This window comes from Cladophialophora immunda, assembly GCF_000835495.1.
Source record: "Cladophialophora immunda strain CBS 83496 unplaced genomic scaffold supercont1.6, whole genome shotgun sequence".
Classification (NCBI taxonomy): Eukaryota; Fungi; Ascomycota; class Eurotiomycetes; order Chaetothyriales; family Herpotrichiellaceae; genus Cladophialophora; species Cladophialophora immunda.
The window spans coordinates 1,234,923-1,251,539 of NW_015622546.1; the positions used below are offsets into that span (position 1 = coordinate 1,234,923).

A 16,617-nucleotide genomic window follows, 5' to 3' on the forward strand; every position below is an offset into this window, starting at 1 on the left:
GCTGCGGGCCCTGAGACTTGTGGTTTAACTGGCGCAGAGACATGCGTGTCTACCCAGAAGGGCCAGAGCGTGTAGTCTAGATCGAAGACTATGATCGAAGGGAGAGGCAGGGAGTCGGTGAATGTTGAGGGGACTGAGGAAGAGGTTGACAGAGGGCGCTGGGACGAGCGCGGTTTCGGCATTTCGAACGCTGGTACGGTAAACCACGAAAAGATCGCGGGGAGGAGGATGGAGAGAAGAATGAGATAAACGATAAAGAGGACAAGGTGGAAGGTGGGAGAGGAAGGGGTGGCCAGTGTTGGACAAACGAGTCGAGACTTCGAGTTCTTGCTGGTATTTAACCGATGGCAACGCAGTTGGGGTGGGGGAATGCGACAAGGCTGAGATGTAGCCTGATGCGGTCGGTTAAGCCTCGGACAAAAGCTTTATCGATAACGAATACCGAGTAATTGCTCCGTTCCGAGACACCCATGCATGTTCGTCATCTCAATTGTGACTGCAACTCTCCCACCTCTTCGAAAGAAGAGCTTCCTCGGGTCAAAGAAAGGGGATGATGGCGAGCCTCTCCTTACACTGGCCATGCTGACTACCAAATGCTTGCGCCACCCGTTTCGCGCAAGAATTCCTTCTTCTCCACGCTACCGCTGCTCAATTACTTTTTCTGTTCAAAGGAACTTTATTAGTGATGCAGCTGCAGGACATGATGGGAATGGACCAGCCCCTACCGTGGCCATCATTGGCTCCGGGCCAGCAGGCTTCTACACGGCCCAAAAGCTATTGCGGGAAATTCGAGGGACAAGGATAGACATGTACGAACAGCTTCCGGTACCTTTTGGGCTCGTCAGGTTCGGAGTCGCTCCAGATCATCCAGAGGTAAAGGTCATACTTTCCCCCTCCACTCGCACGCAACGATATTCTGACACGCCTCATAGAATGTCCAAGACACCTTCCAAGCTATAGCCGCGTCCTCCGACTTCACCTTCATTGGAAACGTCAATCTAGGCCACGATCTCCCGCTCCCGCTCCTCGCCAGACATTACGACGCAATAGTCTTCGCTTACGGCGCCTCGAAAGATCGCAAAATCGGCCTCGAGGGAGAGGACAAGCCTCACATATACTCCGCTCGCGCTTTTGTAGGGTGGTACAACGGTCTTCCCGAATATCGAGATCTTGACCCTGACTTGACAGCCGGGGACACCGCGGTGGTTGTTGGGCAAGGAAATGTGGCGTTGGACGTGGCTAGGACGCTTCTGAGCAGGCCTGACGCGCTGAGAAAGACCGATATCACAGAATACGCATTGGATGCGCTCTCCGACAGCAAGATCAAGCATGTCCATGTGGTGGGTCGGCGAGGCCCCATGCAGGCCGCATTCACAATCAAGGAAGTGCGGGAGCTTCTGCACCTGGAAGATGTCAATTTCCGCGCTATACCGGACCATCTTTTCCCGCCCGACCTGTCCAAGCTGCCCCGCCCGAAAAGACGGCTGATGGAACTTCTGAAGAAGGGCAGTCCGCTGAAGGAAAGCGCCACGAAATCCTGGTCTCTGGATTTTCTGCTCGCGCCAAACTCGCTGAAATGGTCCCATTCCAACCCAGACAAACTGGAGGGAGTCGTGTTCTCGAAGACGGACCTCGAGAACCCAGCTGACCCGGAATCCAAGGTCAGCACTACGGAAGAGACGCAGCTGATTCCCACATCGACGCTATTCCGCTCGATAGGATACAAGGCTGAAGCCATCCCCGGGATGGCAGAATTGGGTGTCGAATTCGACGAGCGAAAAGGAACGATTCGGCATGACGGATCGGGGCGAGTCGTGCCTCTAGCGAGCAGCGAGGCCTTGGGGGGGCACGAAACGAGCATCTACTGCTCTGGCTGGGTGAAGCGCGGCCCGACAGGTGTGATCGCCAGCACCATGACCGACGCGTTCCAAACCGCCGAAGCAATCGTGGCGGACTGGAGGAAGAAGGCTCAAACCCTGTCGTGGTCCGCGGGCAGTCGAGATGGTTGGGATGGCGTCCAGGCCGACGCCGCCACGTCCGGCTTGCCGCTCAGACCAGTCCACTGGGACAGCTGGCAGAGGATCGACCAGGTGGAGAAGAAGGTCGGGAAGCAAAGAGGGAAGCCGCGAGAGAAGTTTGGGAGCGTCAAAGAGATGTTGGACGTGAGCGGCAAGTGATCCAGCGACTGACGATAAAGGTCGACTGGGACACTTAGCCATGCAAAAGCGTTTCTTCTCCTCTCCCTCTCCTCTCCTCGCCTCTCCTCGCCTGGCCTGGCCTCGCTGTAAGACAACAGAAAAGAATCTTCAAGCTCTGCTTGGATGCCAAACCTGTCACTGCTACAAAGTCTTTATATCTATTGAACCACATATATGCACACCACGCTACTCATGATTCTATGTATCACCACTTCACCACACCCTTCCGACCGACCGACTTGCTTACTTACTGACTTGCCTCCGACTACCTTCGCGAATAAGAACCAAAATATAAAGATCCGCTGCCCTCCCGGACCATTGTCGAGATCAATATCCAGACCGTCTATCCTTCTGCGTCAGGCACGCAGCGGTGCTGGAAAATGATAGACCGACAAGAGAAAATCAACCGAGTCAAGCCTATCCCGGTGGTGAACGTCGTTTGGGATGACCGTCAAAATCGACAGGAGCGAGTGAGAATCAATGGAGAGAATCAGTCGCGGAGTTTTCACAAATTGCCTACATTCATAGACGTCTGCAACCCCCTTCGCAGAGACTATGTCGGTTAGACTTCGCCAAAGGAACGGAAACAGTGCCTCGAATGAAGGAAGAGCCACTGGGATCGAATAAGATCTCGCCTCAGGAACAGAATTGTCTCCTTGTCGTTCGATATGGACATATACGAAGTATTCGGGTTCATTCCCCTGAAGTATAAGACCTTGCTGCTACCAATTTAGAGCTCGAGTGAGTGCCATCCAGCCTCAGCTCTTTCCGCGTCCAGTATGCCCTGCACATCCATTTTTTTCGTCACATCGTCATTCAGGTACTTCAGACCCTCCATAGCCCTCCCCTTACACGCTTGTCCCAACGTCAAAAATGCAAAATGGCCTCCAACGACAGGTCGTGCGAAAAAGTTCGGTCCGGGAAACCCTCCTCTTCCTTCCGTCATATGTAAGTCGGTAAATGGTCGATCTGTCTCTGTCTCATTCACCCACTTGGCAACAGATTGCAAGATATTGGCTCGGACTTTCGGCGCGGCAACGGCCATTGCAAAGAATTCCCAATCTGTCTTGGTGTATAGGTGTCGCGAGTCGAGAGGCAACCCGTACTTCTGCCGGACAGCGTAATACCAGTCGCTCTGCATCTGGTATATGTGTTTTGGCACAAATCCGTCATGGTCCCCAGAAATAGCATCCTTCAGAGGTTTCTGGTACTCATAACGACCAGCAATGGAGGTCTTCGTCGATGAGTTGCCTGAGCCCAAATGGAAACACAGTAGGCTGTCCGCATACAGGTTGTACGTGGTAGTCCAGGAACCATACCAATTGTAGGCGACCTTGGCATGGGTCTTGTCTCGAGAAATACCATATTCCTCCCACTTCTCGATATATACTTTCGAGATGTTATTGAATACCTTCGCATCTTCATAGTTATCCGTGAGCTCGGCAAGCCCGGCCATGGCTTTGATGCCAATGATACCCTTGAGGGCCAGGTTTGTCTGCAAAGCCAGCCAGCCAGCAAAGTCGTCGGTTGAGAGCTGGTTGTGAGGCAGCAGGGAAAACTCAACCAGGTAACTTGTCCACTGCTTCCACAGCCGATAACTCCTACGAACCCACCTCTGGGCTCTCTTCAGGCTTTCGGGCTGCCCAACCCAGGCATCGTCAATGTAGAGGATGCCATCGTCCCTACCCACCGACAAAGGAGCAAGGCTATCCGACGAGGGAATCGGCGTGGGAACACCGCCCATCGCCTGCCATGTAGATGACGCAGTCCAGCCCGCGTCATTCTTCAAGGCATTAGCCAATGCAAGTCCCATGATGAGGATGTTTCCACACTCCTCTACCGGCATGTACTCGTCTTGTCCCAACGGGTGGCCGGTGGCATTCGGGAAATGGAAGCCAAGGTCATGCATTGCATACTTGTTTGGATATTGTCCGCTCAGCATGTGCTCAATCAGCGGTTCCAGCAGATATCCAAGCCATCGTGCATTCGTGTACAAAAAGAACGGGAAGGCGGGGAAGATAACGTCAATGGTTTGGAAGTTGCCGTTTGAAGAGATTTCCTTCAAAAAGAGAATGGGATCGTCTGGGGTGCCCGAAAAGCTTGTAGCCCCCAGAACCTGACGGGCAGAGAGCGCCACGATGTCGACATAATCCTCAGCACCAGACTGGTATGCGTCGATAGCCAGCCGCGCCGAATAGTTGGCCGCCAGTTGGCTGGCATGATGGAAATCAAGGTAGTGGAAGGTAAGCACTTCTTGGACAGTTGGGAAATATGATTCCCACAATGGACGCATGTAGGTAAGCCCGCGCGCCGCGGCAAACTGGACAACGGGGTCCTGGATGTGAGCGATCGTAAACGTGATACTTTGGTCTGTGGATCGGGTGGTGTTTAGATCAAAAGACTTGGAGAATGCGAAGACGGGTTCCTCGTCCATAATCGATCGGAAGTCGTGATCGACCCTGTCTTTCAAACTCCCGTTCCTGGCAAACTGTTGCCTTAACTTAGCCGACACACCGGCCTCATGGTGCACGTCTGAGGGCGCGGAGAAGTAGAGAGTACCCCATTCAGCTCGATCTTGAAATTCGGTGAACAGCTGCTGCACTGCTCTCTGGACCTTCCACGTTTTGAAACCGCGGGATATACCCTCCAACGCAGTGTGATCAAGGCCCCAAACGATCTTGCTTCCTCGGTCACCGCTGACCCATTGGCCATTCAGGTCCATGTAGATGTCCACGGGCACATTGCCCGAGACGTATACAGTGACATAGCTCGCGGGAATGGATTGTCTGACAGTCGAAGTGGGAGTTATAGGAGACAAAAACGAAACCGTAATGTCAATGTAACTGGACTCTGGGTAGAGTGAGGGCAGCGGTAGAGAGTAGGACAGATTCGTAGTGGAGGCATCATACACAGCTCCATGGTAGATTGGCGAGGACACAGTATAGCTGCAAAGAGGGTTAATTGCACACTCCAAGACAAAAAGGCACAGGTATTTCTTACTTGTCACTGTCCTTCCGGAGCGAGTCTTGTGGTCTCCCCAGCAGAGGGTACGCAGTCCTCTTCTCTGGAACGCTGGCAAGGATGGAGAAGCCAATCTCTTGACCGGTCCAAAACATGGGCCATTTCTCCCAAGGCACGTCTCGTGCGTTAGCGAGCCAGGTGCTGAGGTAAGGGTTTCGCACGATCAGAGGGAGTACGGGAGGGGTCAGGCGTGAGGCTTCGACCTGGAGGGGGAGGGCGGCGGCCACGACCGCCAATGCGGAAACCAGCCGCATGACGGAGGGGTGACAGGAAGCAGGAGCAAAGAAAAGACCTTGTTAAAAGCTCGACTCAAGGACAGAAGACATGAGAGAGCGAGAGAGAGCAAGAGAGAGCGCACAAACACATGCAACGACACGAGGAGGAAAGAGGAAATCCGGGGAATGGAGAAGGGGACGGAGCAGCAGAAGCTGCGCTGGTCAGCCGATCAACTGCGCCTGGCCTGCGACATGCGACACCAACCACCAGCTTTGCTTCTCCAATCACGCAATGACGGCATCTGGGCAGCTGTGGGCAGCATTGAGCTCGACGGTCAGCAAAAGACGCTTGTGACCTCCAGGACCTCCCCCTCAGTGCCTCCAATCGTTCAACCTCGCCGCCGACCTCCCCTCCGTCTCGCACTATGCCTGTTCCTGTCGTCCTTCGAATCTTCTTTGCTCGCCTGTCCAGTCGCACGCATACGGAAGCTGGGGGGAGAAAATGGGACATTAGCGGGGATCTGCTGGCAGCACCATCCGCTTCGGCGAGAGGGCGTGGGTAAGGTATTGGCACCTCACCAATCGCAACTTCGATCCTTCGCTTGCGCACGCCTCCTTATGGATTGGGAAAAGACTCGAACGAAAATCAGATGCCCGAGTTTGTCACGGCCTCGCCCCCATTGGCTGAAAACCTCAGCCAGATACAATTCGAGGCGACGTTTGGGATTTTGCCCCCTCGAGTTGGTGTCGACAGTCTATCTATAAGCCTCGATATCTATATCTAATGCAGCTATCACCATTTCTCCTTTCCAACTTCTAGCTTTCATCTCTTCCGAACCATCGGGGGTCTGAAGAGATATTGCATACCGTCCAGCCATGGACGTCCAGAACAAAGAGGCCATATTGGCCCCAGAAGTATCCCCATCTGCTACGCCTCTGGATCTCGAGCAACAACCCAGTAACGAACCACCGTCCAGTGTTCATGCATCGGCCTTCAAAAATCTCGGCATCCTCGACCAGTTCCTTGCACTATGGATCTTTCTGGCCATGCTCACGGGCATTCTGCTGGGCAATTTCGTCCCCGGCACTGGCCCTGCCCTCCAAAGAGGTGAATTCGTCGGCGTTTCGATCCCAATAGGTACGCTGGGCCGGCTTGAGACAGTCTGATGAGCTCCGGAGATCTAACTCTTAAGCCAGCGATTGGATTACTGGTCATGATGTATCCTATTCTGTGCAAGGTCAGGTTTGAGACATTACATCACTCCTTTCACGAAAGGACCCTATGGGTGCAGATAGCTTTCAGCGTCTTCGTCAACTGGATAATAGCACCTCTATTCATGGTGAGTCTTGCAGTATTGTGCAGTGTGATTTAATACTGACAAAATCTAGCTGGCCCTGGCCTGGGCCTTCCTCCCTGACGAACCCGGCCTCCGCGATGGGCTCATCCTGGTTGGAATCGCTAGATGCATTGCTATGGTTCTGATTTGGACAGGTTTGGCTGGTGGCGACAACGAGTACTGTGCTATACTGGTCGCTATCAACTCTCTCCTACAAATGGTCCTCTTTGCCCCACTGGCCCTGCTTTTCATCGACGATATCAGTCACTCCGCCGATGGGGTCGATGTTGACTATGCCCCGGTCGCGAAGAGCGTCGGCGTCTTCCTCGGGATACCTCTCGCCGCTGCCATCGTCACCCGCTTTAGCCTTCGAAATCTCGTGGGCAAAGACTGGTACGAAAAAAGATTCCTGAAATGGATTGGACCGCTGTCATTGATCGGCCTCCTCTTCACAATCATCGTCCTGTTCGGATCCCAAGGCCGCCGTGTGATCCACCAGATCGTATCTGTTGTAAGAGTTGCCGCTCCGCTCATCGTGTACTTTGCAGTCATATTCCTATCGACGCTCCTAGTCACCAGGAGACTCGGTTTCGGATACAGACTCGCCTGCACCCAGAGCTTTACAGCGGCGAGCAACAACTTTGAGCTGGCCATTGCTGTCGCCATCGCGACATACGGTGTCGACAGTGACCAAGCTCTGGCGGCAACTGTAGGCCCTCTTATCGAGGTGCCAGTTCTGCTTGGGCTTGTGTATGCAGTCAGGTGGTTTGGCAGCCGCAAAAATTGGGCGGCATAGGAGCGACGCATGCCACCAAGAATGGAAACACCTTCTTTTAATCGCGTTTCGGTCTAGCATCCATCTCTTGCAATATCTCGAGCAGAAGCTGGGCGTTGACTCGACAGCCCGATTCCCCGGATCTCGGAAGACTGAAGGCGGTGGCAAGGCGCGCCTCGATTTCCTCCATCTCCGTGGGAGTTGGGTCGTACTGCTCGATCATCCCTTTGGCGATCAGACATTGCACGGTGTTTGTGTTCTCTGGTAGAAGTGGTCCATTTGCCGGGATTCCGAAGGCGTCGCAACGGAAAGTCTCGTCGGGGAATGCAGGAGGATCCTGACTGTCAGGGCGATGCGTCCATTCAAACGAACTGAATGGGGACATTGAGGCGATCTCAGGAAGACTCGTTGCAGGCACATTGGAAGCATCCACGTAAGGCGGACACTGCTGTCCGTCGTAGCCATGTAGAGAATCGGGCGGCAGCGCAGGCGTCGGGGAACAGAGCGATGCTGAACTAGAGATTGTGGGACAACACGATCCCGCTCCCGCTCCTAACTCCTGTTGAATTATGTCCACAGCATCCAAATCGCCGGTGCGCAATGCCATCGGTTGGTGATATCTCGGCCTGATCTGGCGATGCGCAACCGCTGCTGTATTGCCAGGTAGCGCTTGCATGCCGTGGCGGCCGAAGTTCTCGACGACGTCAGGGGTGATACCAACATAGTGCAATAGATCTCGCAGCCGAGCATTCTCGACTTGCAGGTCGACGTAGGCTGCGCGCTGCAGGTCGGCCTCGCGACAAGACACCTGGCATTCTTTCACCCGTCTTTCCAGGCCGGCCAGATACTCCTGGCGTCGAGCACGGCTGCGGCGTTGATTGTCGCGGATCCGTTCTTGCTTGGATATGGTAACATTGGGCGCTATGCTGGCTTCAGACGCCATGTCCAGCAAGCATCAACGCTCGGCGGCTGAGGAGTTGGTGTCTGGGCGCAGACCACATCAGAGACGTATCATCGACAGGAAAATGCTTCTTTGGGGACCGAGAAAAGCTGCCCAAGCGGCTTGGCCTGGGATTTTGAAGTGCTGGAAGTGAGACTCAGGGCCAGGGAAATGATGAGTAAAAGGAAAACCACGATTGGTCAAGTAACCCTGGCGCTCTGCTGGGGGGTGGCTTTGGAGGGGGGAGACGTGGCAGGGACCAACGCCGGCTTCGAGCGGCGGCTCTAAGCTTGACGAGCGGTGAAAACGTATGATGGAAACAGGCAACGACGAGTCTGGAATCGGCGGGAAAAGTGGCACCACTAGAATTGCGATGGCAAAAGGGGTCAGGCCAGATGGTGATGAGGATTCTGGACAAGGGGGGGATCTCCCAGCAATATATACACATCTGGACAGCATATATTGGATCTCCACCATTCGCCAACCAGAAGAAAAACCCCAGAGAGGGAACTGCCCCCAGCTCTGCCGCGGAAATGGGATCTCTCGTCCCAAGTCCTGGGACCTAGGAGGCGAGCTTGGATAGATCGGGCAGGTGGCATGGCTCTGGGAAGGGAACGGACTTGGTCCTGGAGCAACTGAGTTTCTGGACAGCAGCACCAGCAGGTTGCCTTGCACGCATGGTTTGCAGATAGAACTTAGTGAGATAGCGAATGGGGGCAGCGTGTTTGCTGTGTGCAGAGAACGACAAACCATCAGGCTGTCCACATGCAACCAAGGACCAGATGGAGATGGACATGGACATGGCGATGGCGATGGAGCAAGAGATACAAAGGCGAAAGTCTAAGTCCATGTCCCACGGACGCGTATGCAGCTGGACTGCGCCACCACCATGGCATTTGCTCAAACTTCGGTCTTGGGCTTGGTGATGGCTACTTCTCCATACCTGCGTGATATGCTGCCTCTCTGCCTCTCTCCTGACCCAGTGAGATCAATGAACCACTCTCTCGATAAACCTTGGCTCACGGCAGGACGGACCCCTTTCTCCCCTACTCTTCTCCAGTCTGTCCCTATAGGTACTTACATGTCCCTCAAGGTTCCGGATGGTGACCACGCTGATCGGTCAAGAAAGACGCTATTCTCATTCTGCGAAGAAAAGGCCAAAAGGGGTGATCTTTGCTTGTCTCCATGAGACATGATTGTCCCCCACCAATGCGAATGCCCCAAAAAGGGAATACAGACGTGAAGGGTCGGCGTTGGCAATCGATGGCACCAATGCTCTTCTGTTTCTTCGCGCTGACACCCTTCCTTAAGCCTTGCACAGCTGTCCATCCACAAGCACGGCATGGCTGAGAGCCATAATGGTCCAGAGTCGCCTTTCCAGCACTGAACTGCGCACATTATTGTCCTTGGGTCAGACTGACTTTCGAGGTAAAGAGTCTGCTCTAAATCCTCCTCATTTGTCCATGGTTGGGCCTCGGGGCAGTCCGAGCCAATTCCAACATCTTTAGACTTACTTGGTCTTACAGTTCTCGGTGCTGCCGGGCCAAACCCAGATCTACCCTGTTTCTCTGGGCCGCTCTTTTTAAGCTATCTCAACGGCCTAGTTCAAAAAAAAAAAAAAAACAGACATTTTTACCATAGCGTGCATGGATACCGTCCGAATTCTGGCGCACATGTTTGCGGGTACCCCCAGACACCCGGGGTTTTCTGCAGTGCTGAGCCCGTTTGAACCATGAGTGATCGATCGGTCCCCCCGCAGAGGGTTGCCACCAGAAAAACCCAAACGCTTGGATCTCACAGAAGAGGACGGATATTCTTCTCACCTGTTGGCCAGTCATAACGAAGACCAGAGGTTCGGGGCGCGCTTATCCAAGTTTCCCAGACGTTTGGTTCAAAGTGAAGCCCCCTCCTCCCTCCCTCGAACCACAAGTGCAAGAACTCAGCACATGTCTGGGGCCTCAAATTCCAAATTTGGCGTTCCCGACCACTTTTCAGCAATGGCCACCCCGAGACCTCGTGAGCTGGCTCCTACCCGGAGAGTGTGGAGGATCTGCGCGCGCCGTTTGGGCTTCTGCCCAAAGGAAAAAGATTCCAGGAGCTAACTCCCAACGTGGGTGTGTTGAGGATCGTGACTCAGCAATCCATGCTCCAGTATATGAGATAGTCCCAAGGAAACGGTGAGTTCGGTAAGGCCGAGAGTGCTCTGGAGCTTCACGACTGGGGGGGATACGGCCTCCCTTCCTACGACCTCTGTGACTAACGAGAGGTTCAGCGAACCCGTGATACATCAAGACCTAGTGAACGCGGACTGTCCATGTGCTGTCCCAGCAAGCTGAAACCTAAGTCCCACGATGCTCTAGATGGATAGGTATGTACCAAGTTCGAGGTTGTGATTTGACTGTGGTAGACCGAGCCTTCAAACTCTGTCCTGAGGCATATAGACAATCAAAGTCTAAGTCTTCTCTAGCGGGAACCGAAAGATGCATCTTTGAGTCCAGGCCGCAACGGAGGACGTTTACTGACCGTTGGAAGACTCTTTCAGCAAATATTGTCTAGACAAGCGCAAAGAACCAAGTGCCACCATCCGTTTTTTTATCGTTACTCCGGTGTTTGGCGGTGGGCGAATACCTTGTTACCTCTGGGTTTGGTCTGGGGACTGGAGAGGAAGTTTCGACGAAGGCAACGAGCTCGGGGCGATGCTGAGAAAGAGGGGGTTTACGGGGATCATCTGAGAACTGCAGACGCGTACTCACTCATTCAACCATTCAGAAGCACGCACGAAAGGGGAGACAGGAAGAGAAGAACTCCAAGGAGCAAGTTTGGACGATTTGCAGATACACAAAGCAACTTTCGACCCCTTTTTCCTTTGATTACAGCCAATCAACAGAAACCAAGCAGGCGCAGCATCCAACCCACAAGTCATCACTCTCTCCCACTCACAACCTGGACCGCGAGTTCGTCGCGCGCGCCCAGACTTGATGGAAAAGCTACAACTTGGACTGACCTCCGCTGACCCGCCTCAAGGCCAACGGGTCCCTGGGCTCCAGGCCATACTGGCGGAGCAACTCCTTGGTCTTCTCCTTCTGGGCGGCGATGCGCTTCAGCAGCGCCGGGCCGCGCTTGTTCTCGTTGCGGCCCAGCTGCAGCATGTGCACCTCGTCGGGCCCGTCGACGATCCTCATGGTCCGGCCGCTGGCCCACATGTTGGCCAGGGGCGTGTCCTGGGACACGCCGGCGCCGCCGTAGGCCTGGATGGCGCGGTCCAGGACGTCGAGCAGCATGTTGGGCACCTGGACCTTGACCTCGGCGATCTCCTTGAGCGCGTCCTTGGCGTTGGACTGGTCGATCTTGATGGCGGCGTTGAGCACGGCGAGCCGCGCCGCGTCGATCTCGATGCGCGACCGCGCCACCCGCTCGAGCATGATGCCGTGCTCGGCGAGCAGCTTGCCGAAGGGCTTCTTGGCCGGGTCGTTCATGCGGGCGAGGAAGTATTCGAGCGCTCTTTCGGCCTGGAAATGAAAAAAAGAGAGAGGTCTCGGTTAGAGACCATTCATTGTCCACCAAGCGCGTTGGAAAACGAAAGGGGATGGAGGTAAAAGTCTACTTACAGCACCGACGGATCTCATGGCGTGGTGGATTCGCCCAGGTCCCAGACGGCCTTGGACGACCTCGAAGCCGCGTCCCTCGCCCAGGATCATGTTGCTCTTGTGGACGCGCACGTTGTTGAACGAGATGTGGCCGTGCCCGTGCGGGGCGTCATCAAAGCCAATCACCGACAACATCCGCTCGATCGTGAGGCCGGGCGTGTCGGCGGGCACGAGAATGACCGACTGCTGCTTGTAAGGGTTCGGGTTGTTGGGGTCAGATTTGCCCATGACGATGTAGATCTTGCATCGGCGGTCGCCCGCACCGCTGGACCACCATTTCTTTTTAGAGCGATTGTTAGATAAACGACGAGGAAAGCAGCGATGAGTGTAAAACCAACCTGGCCGTTGAGCACGTAGTAGTCCCCGTCTCTCCTCATGTCGAGTTCGATGTTGGTGGCATCGCTGCTCGCCACTTGCGGCTCCGTCATCAGGAACGCCGACCGGATCTCACCGTTCAACAGGGGGCCAAGCCATTTCTGCTTCTGCTCCTCGGTCCCGTACTTGGCGAACACCTCCATGTTGCCCGTGTCCGGGGCGGCACAGTTGGTGGCCTCGCTGGCGACGCCCGACTTGCCCAGGTACTCGGCCATCAGGCCGTACTCGAGGTTGGAGAACCCGGCGCCTTCCTTGAAGTGGTTCTTGGGCAGGAACATGTTCCACAGGCCCAGCTTGCGAGCTTTGGTCTTGAGGTCTTCAATGACCTGGGGGTGGGCGTCGAAGCGCGAGACTGTGTCGCCACCCTTTTGGTTGAGCTGCTGGGCGAAGACGGCATCGGCGGGGATGCATTCTTCTTCGACGAATCTCTCGACCTAGCGAGCACCGGGTTATTGGCATTGGCTTTCGATGCTTTACGGCAAGTGTCATGGAAGGATGTATTGTTTTGAGGCTAGTTCAAGCACCCCGTAGAGGACGGCGGCGATGGAATGGGATGCAGAAAAGAGCTTGCAAAGAAATATTTGCGAGTCTGACTTACCAGGTCCAATGTCTTCTTTGCTCGCTCGCTCACGAAAGGTCTGGCGATAACTGGGATTCTCTCCGAGGCAGGAATGTGCCCGGCGGCACTGTTGATGAGGTACGGAACAGACATTCTGGAGTAGCTTGAGAGACGGAGAAGAAGCTGGGGAAGTTGGTCAGAGGGTTCCTCGATCGAAGCGGCGAGGTCAGGATTAAATGGATCTGGAAGAAGGGGATGATGGGAGATGATGGATTTAGTGATCAACAACAAATATCAGAAGCTGCAACGAAGCCAGAGGCTGGACGGTTCGACGGGGGGCCGTTGGCGTAATCCGAGAACCGAGGCAGCAGAGGCCACATTCGGAAAAGCAACAGCTGCAGCAATTAATATTCCGGTGCCCTGGGCGAGATGCCTGTATCATGGACTCCTGCTGCCCCGGATCCATCAGGCCACATGCTCCCCGGCCTGGCTCCTCCATCTCGGCTGACTACTGCTTCAGGCTTTGGTCCTGGCGAACAAGAATGCCTCCAGACTCTCTATCATGATTCATGGCTCTACCCAGCCTGAGAGCAGCAGCATGCCACATCTCACCCCACATTCTCTCCGCGGCTCGCACAACGCAGAAGACCATCCATTGCATCAACACCGCCGCCAGACAATCGGCACATCTGGTCGTCTTCCCGGAAGCTTCAATCCCTGCATTTCCACTATGGTCCTCACTGCTTCCGCCGACTCACACCCACCACTTCTTCCGACGGATGGTGCAGGAGTCGGTCTATGTCGATGGCGAAGAGATCTCTGCCATCCGTCAAGCAGCCCGCGACAACCGCGTGGTTGTCAGTCTGGGAATATCTGAGAGGGTGCGATACAGTTCGGGGACCCTGTTCAACACTAATATAATCATTGGCGAGGACGGCGAGATTCTCGTCCATCATCGCAAATTGATGCCTACATTCTTCGAGAAGTTGACCTGGGCTCCCGGGGATGGCTATGGCCTACGCGTCGCACAGACCCGGTACGGCAAGATTGGGGCTTTGATCTGTGGTGAGAACACCAACCCGCTGGCCAGATATGCTCTCATGGCACAGGGGGAGCAAGTTCATATTTCCACGTGGCCCGCCATCTGGCCTACCCGAGTCCTTGTCGAGAACGCTGGCAATGAACACAATCCTGTAAGCACAAGGAGTCGCAACTACGACAACATTGCTGCAAATCATACGCGAGCAGCGGCTCACTGCTTTGAAGCCAAATGCTTCGGAATCATGAGTGCGGGACACCTTGATGATGCTGCCATGGCTGACATTGCTGCCATGACTGAGGCACCCGAAGACATGCGCAAGAGGCTAGCAAGCTACCCCCGAGGAGCAAGTCAATTTCTCGATCCCACTGGCAAAACCGTCGAAGGTGGTTTCGCCATGGACCTCACCAAGGACCAGCTGCTGGATGGACAAGCCATGGTCACGAATATGGAAGCAATCCTCTTTGCAGACCTAGACCTGAACGAGTGCATAGAAGGCAAGCAGTACCATGACGTTGTCGGCGGATATCAGAGATTCGACGTCTTCTCGTTGCACGTTAACCGCCAGCGACATGAACCTGTACAGTTTCATGATGGAAACGAGGACGCGTCGAGCTCGAGCAGCCTTGGGCACGACGGCCAGACCAATTCCGGTGGGAAAGGGCGGGAAGGGTGAGATAATACGGACAAAGATCCGGTGGAAGCGGAGAGCAGCTCGGAGCATATAGCCGACTGGAGGGCTCAGGCTACCTCGATACATACCTCGGGAGTGGTAATAATTCACCTACCCCAACTTTCTCCATCTGATGCACTTCGCGTTTCTTTGGGGGGGGGAACCGAGGAATCGGTCACATAATGTGCTATGCGTAGACGTGTGATCTTCTACGTCCACGTTCATGAGATGTTGTGCATGTGGCAGCAGAGACCAGCCTTTGCTTGACCGAGAAATCAGTCATTTGAAGCCTTACACGTGACTGCGGTGGTCTCTCGGCTTCTCGGATGCTGAGTTTTTCCGCCTCCGATCCAAAATTTCCATGCCCTTTTTTGGCGCATCGAACGAGTGGTAACGAAATTCAATCCTCGTCGTTGCCCTGCGTTGTACCACCAGCATTATCCTTCTTTTTCCCTCTTTGACTGTACAGTTCTACCTTTCTGTGGTCTTGCTTCCAACATTCGTGCAGGCTCCTTTTCTTCATCTCATTCCAAAGCTAACCGCGCAAAACGTTCATGACCTTTCCTGCGGCGACTCCCGAGCCTTTCCAGGGTACCAGCGCGAGAGGAGAAAGTCCTCTGATTCTTCAGTCCCGGGAGACTGGACAGGTTGTGCCTGGGGGACGGAATGACCATGCGACTACGGTGACAAAGGATGGGCCCAAGGCAAAGCCATGGGCCCATTTTGTCGCAGGAGGGTATGCGGCCACAACTGGGTCCTCAAACACTTGAAGTCAAAACTCATGATGTCCTAGTATCGGTGGCATGGCCGCGGCCACTCTCACTTCTCCTCTCGACGTCCTGAAGACCCGACTCCAATCGGATTTCTACCAAGCTCAACTCAAAACCTTACACGCTCAACATCCTCTACCACACAAAGTCACGCTCACCTCGGTTCCCAGAGCAGCATTCTTCCACATCGCCGAGACTGTACAGATCCTGCGGTCGATATACCAACACGAGGGGTTTCGGGCGTTATTTCGAGGTCTCGGCGCAAACCTGATTGGCGTCGTGCCCGCAAGGAGCATCAATTTTTACGTGTACGGGAATGGCAAGAGGATCCTGAATAATTACCTCAACCCAGAGGGGCGTGAGAATGTCTGGAGCGTCCATCTTCTCGCCGCAGCCACGGCGGGAATAGCGACGGGTACTGCTACAAATCCCATCTGGGTCGTCAAGACGCGACTGCAACTGGACAAAAACACCGCCAGCCATGATCCTTCGAAAGGACGACAATACAAGAATAGCTGGGACTGTATCAGGCAGACTGTGCGCCATGAGGGCATCCGGGGTCTGTACCGGGGCTTGTCAGCCTCGTATTTGGGAGTTACCGAGTCCACTCTTCAGTGGGTGTTGTACGAGCGGATGAAGCTGTCCCTGGCCAGAAGGGAAGCCAAGCGCCTGTCGCACCCCGGGTACCAACGAACCATGCTCGACGATGCGGAGGAATTCGGAGGGAAGTTCTGCGCGGCAGCCGGTGCTAAGCTCTTCGCCGCGGTCATTACATATCCTCATGAAGTTGTCCGTACGAGGTTACGGCAAGCGCCAACCATCACGACGGAGACGGGCAGAGTCACGATGAAATACACCGGCCTGGTACAGTGCTTCCGCCTTGTGGCCAAGGAAGAAGGGCTGGCTGGGTTGTATGGAGGGATGACGCCGCATTTGCTTCGAGCTGTACCCGCCGCCGCCGTGATGATGTCGACCTACGAGATTTTCCTCCGGCTCTTCGGAACAACTTCGTGACACCGGGGCGGTTGTTGGACCTTGAATTGAACAAAGGGGCCTCGATCGTCACCG

At 54.7% G+C, this 16,617-nt stretch overlaps 7 protein-coding genes across 7 annotated transcripts; 4 read left to right on the forward strand and 3 right to left on the reverse strand.

Moving 5' to 3' along the window:
* The first annotated feature begins 479 nt into the window (after positions 1-479).
* Positions 480-3,050, forward strand: PV07_10008 (uncharacterized protein). The gene is made up of 2 exons (XM_016397306.1): positions 480-879; positions 933-3,050. Exons 1-2 carry the CDS (start codon positions 580-582, stop codon positions 2,175-2,177), a joined length of 1,545 nt encoding a protein of 514 aa, XP_016244497.1. The 5' UTR covers positions 480-579; the 3' UTR covers positions 2,178-3,050.
* Positions 2,835-5,661, reverse strand: PV07_10009 (uncharacterized protein). Its single transcript, XM_016397307.1, has 2 exons — positions 5,199-5,661; positions 2,835-5,143 (listed from the first exon to the last, which is right to left on the reverse strand). The coding sequence occupies exons 1-2, from the start codon at positions 5,471-5,473 to the stop codon at positions 2,929-2,931; spliced, it is 2,490 nt and encodes an 829-aa protein (XP_016244498.1). The 5' UTR covers positions 5,474-5,661; the 3' UTR covers positions 2,835-2,928.
* A 521-nt stretch (positions 5,662-6,182) lies between these two features.
* Positions 6,183-8,114, forward strand: PV07_10010 (arsenical-resistance protein). Its single transcript, XM_016397308.1, has 3 exons — positions 6,183-6,572; positions 6,632-6,774; positions 6,824-8,114. Exons 1-3 carry the CDS (start codon positions 6,311-6,313, stop codon positions 7,565-7,567), a joined length of 1,149 nt encoding a protein of 382 aa, XP_016244499.1. The 5' UTR covers positions 6,183-6,310; the 3' UTR covers positions 7,568-8,114.
* On the reverse strand, positions 6,857-8,595 carry PV07_10011 (uncharacterized protein). Its single transcript, XM_016397309.1, has one exon. It carries the CDS (start codon positions 8,487-8,489, stop codon positions 7,605-7,607), a length of 885 nt encoding a protein of 294 aa, XP_016244500.1. The 5' UTR covers positions 8,490-8,595; the 3' UTR covers positions 6,857-7,604.
* Positions 8,596-11,229: 2,634 nt separating this feature from the next.
* On the reverse strand, positions 11,230-13,473 carry PV07_10012 (uncharacterized protein). The gene is made up of 4 exons (XM_016397310.1): positions 13,107-13,473; positions 12,472-12,942; positions 12,095-12,412; positions 11,230-11,995 (listed from the first exon to the last, which is right to left on the reverse strand). Exons 1-4 carry the CDS (start codon positions 13,218-13,220, stop codon positions 11,474-11,476), a joined length of 1,425 nt encoding a protein of 474 aa, XP_016244501.1. The 5' UTR covers positions 13,221-13,473; the 3' UTR covers positions 11,230-11,473.
* A 60-nt stretch (positions 13,474-13,533) lies between these two features.
* Positions 13,534-14,891, forward strand: PV07_10013 (uncharacterized protein). Its single transcript, XM_016397311.1, has one exon. It carries the CDS (start codon positions 13,637-13,639, stop codon positions 14,780-14,782), a length of 1,146 nt encoding a protein of 381 aa, XP_016244502.1. The 5' UTR covers positions 13,534-13,636; the 3' UTR covers positions 14,783-14,891.
* Positions 14,892-14,913: 22 nt separating this feature from the next.
* On the forward strand, positions 14,914-16,563 carry PV07_10014 (uncharacterized protein; the record flags this gene model as incomplete). The annotated part of the gene is made up of 2 exons (XM_016397312.1): positions 14,914-15,515; positions 15,573-16,563. The coding sequence occupies exons 1-2, from the start codon at positions 15,334-15,336 to the stop codon at positions 16,561-16,563; spliced, it is 1,173 nt and encodes a 390-aa protein (XP_016244503.1). The 5' UTR covers positions 14,914-15,333.
* Positions 16,564-16,617: the final 54 nt, after the last annotated feature.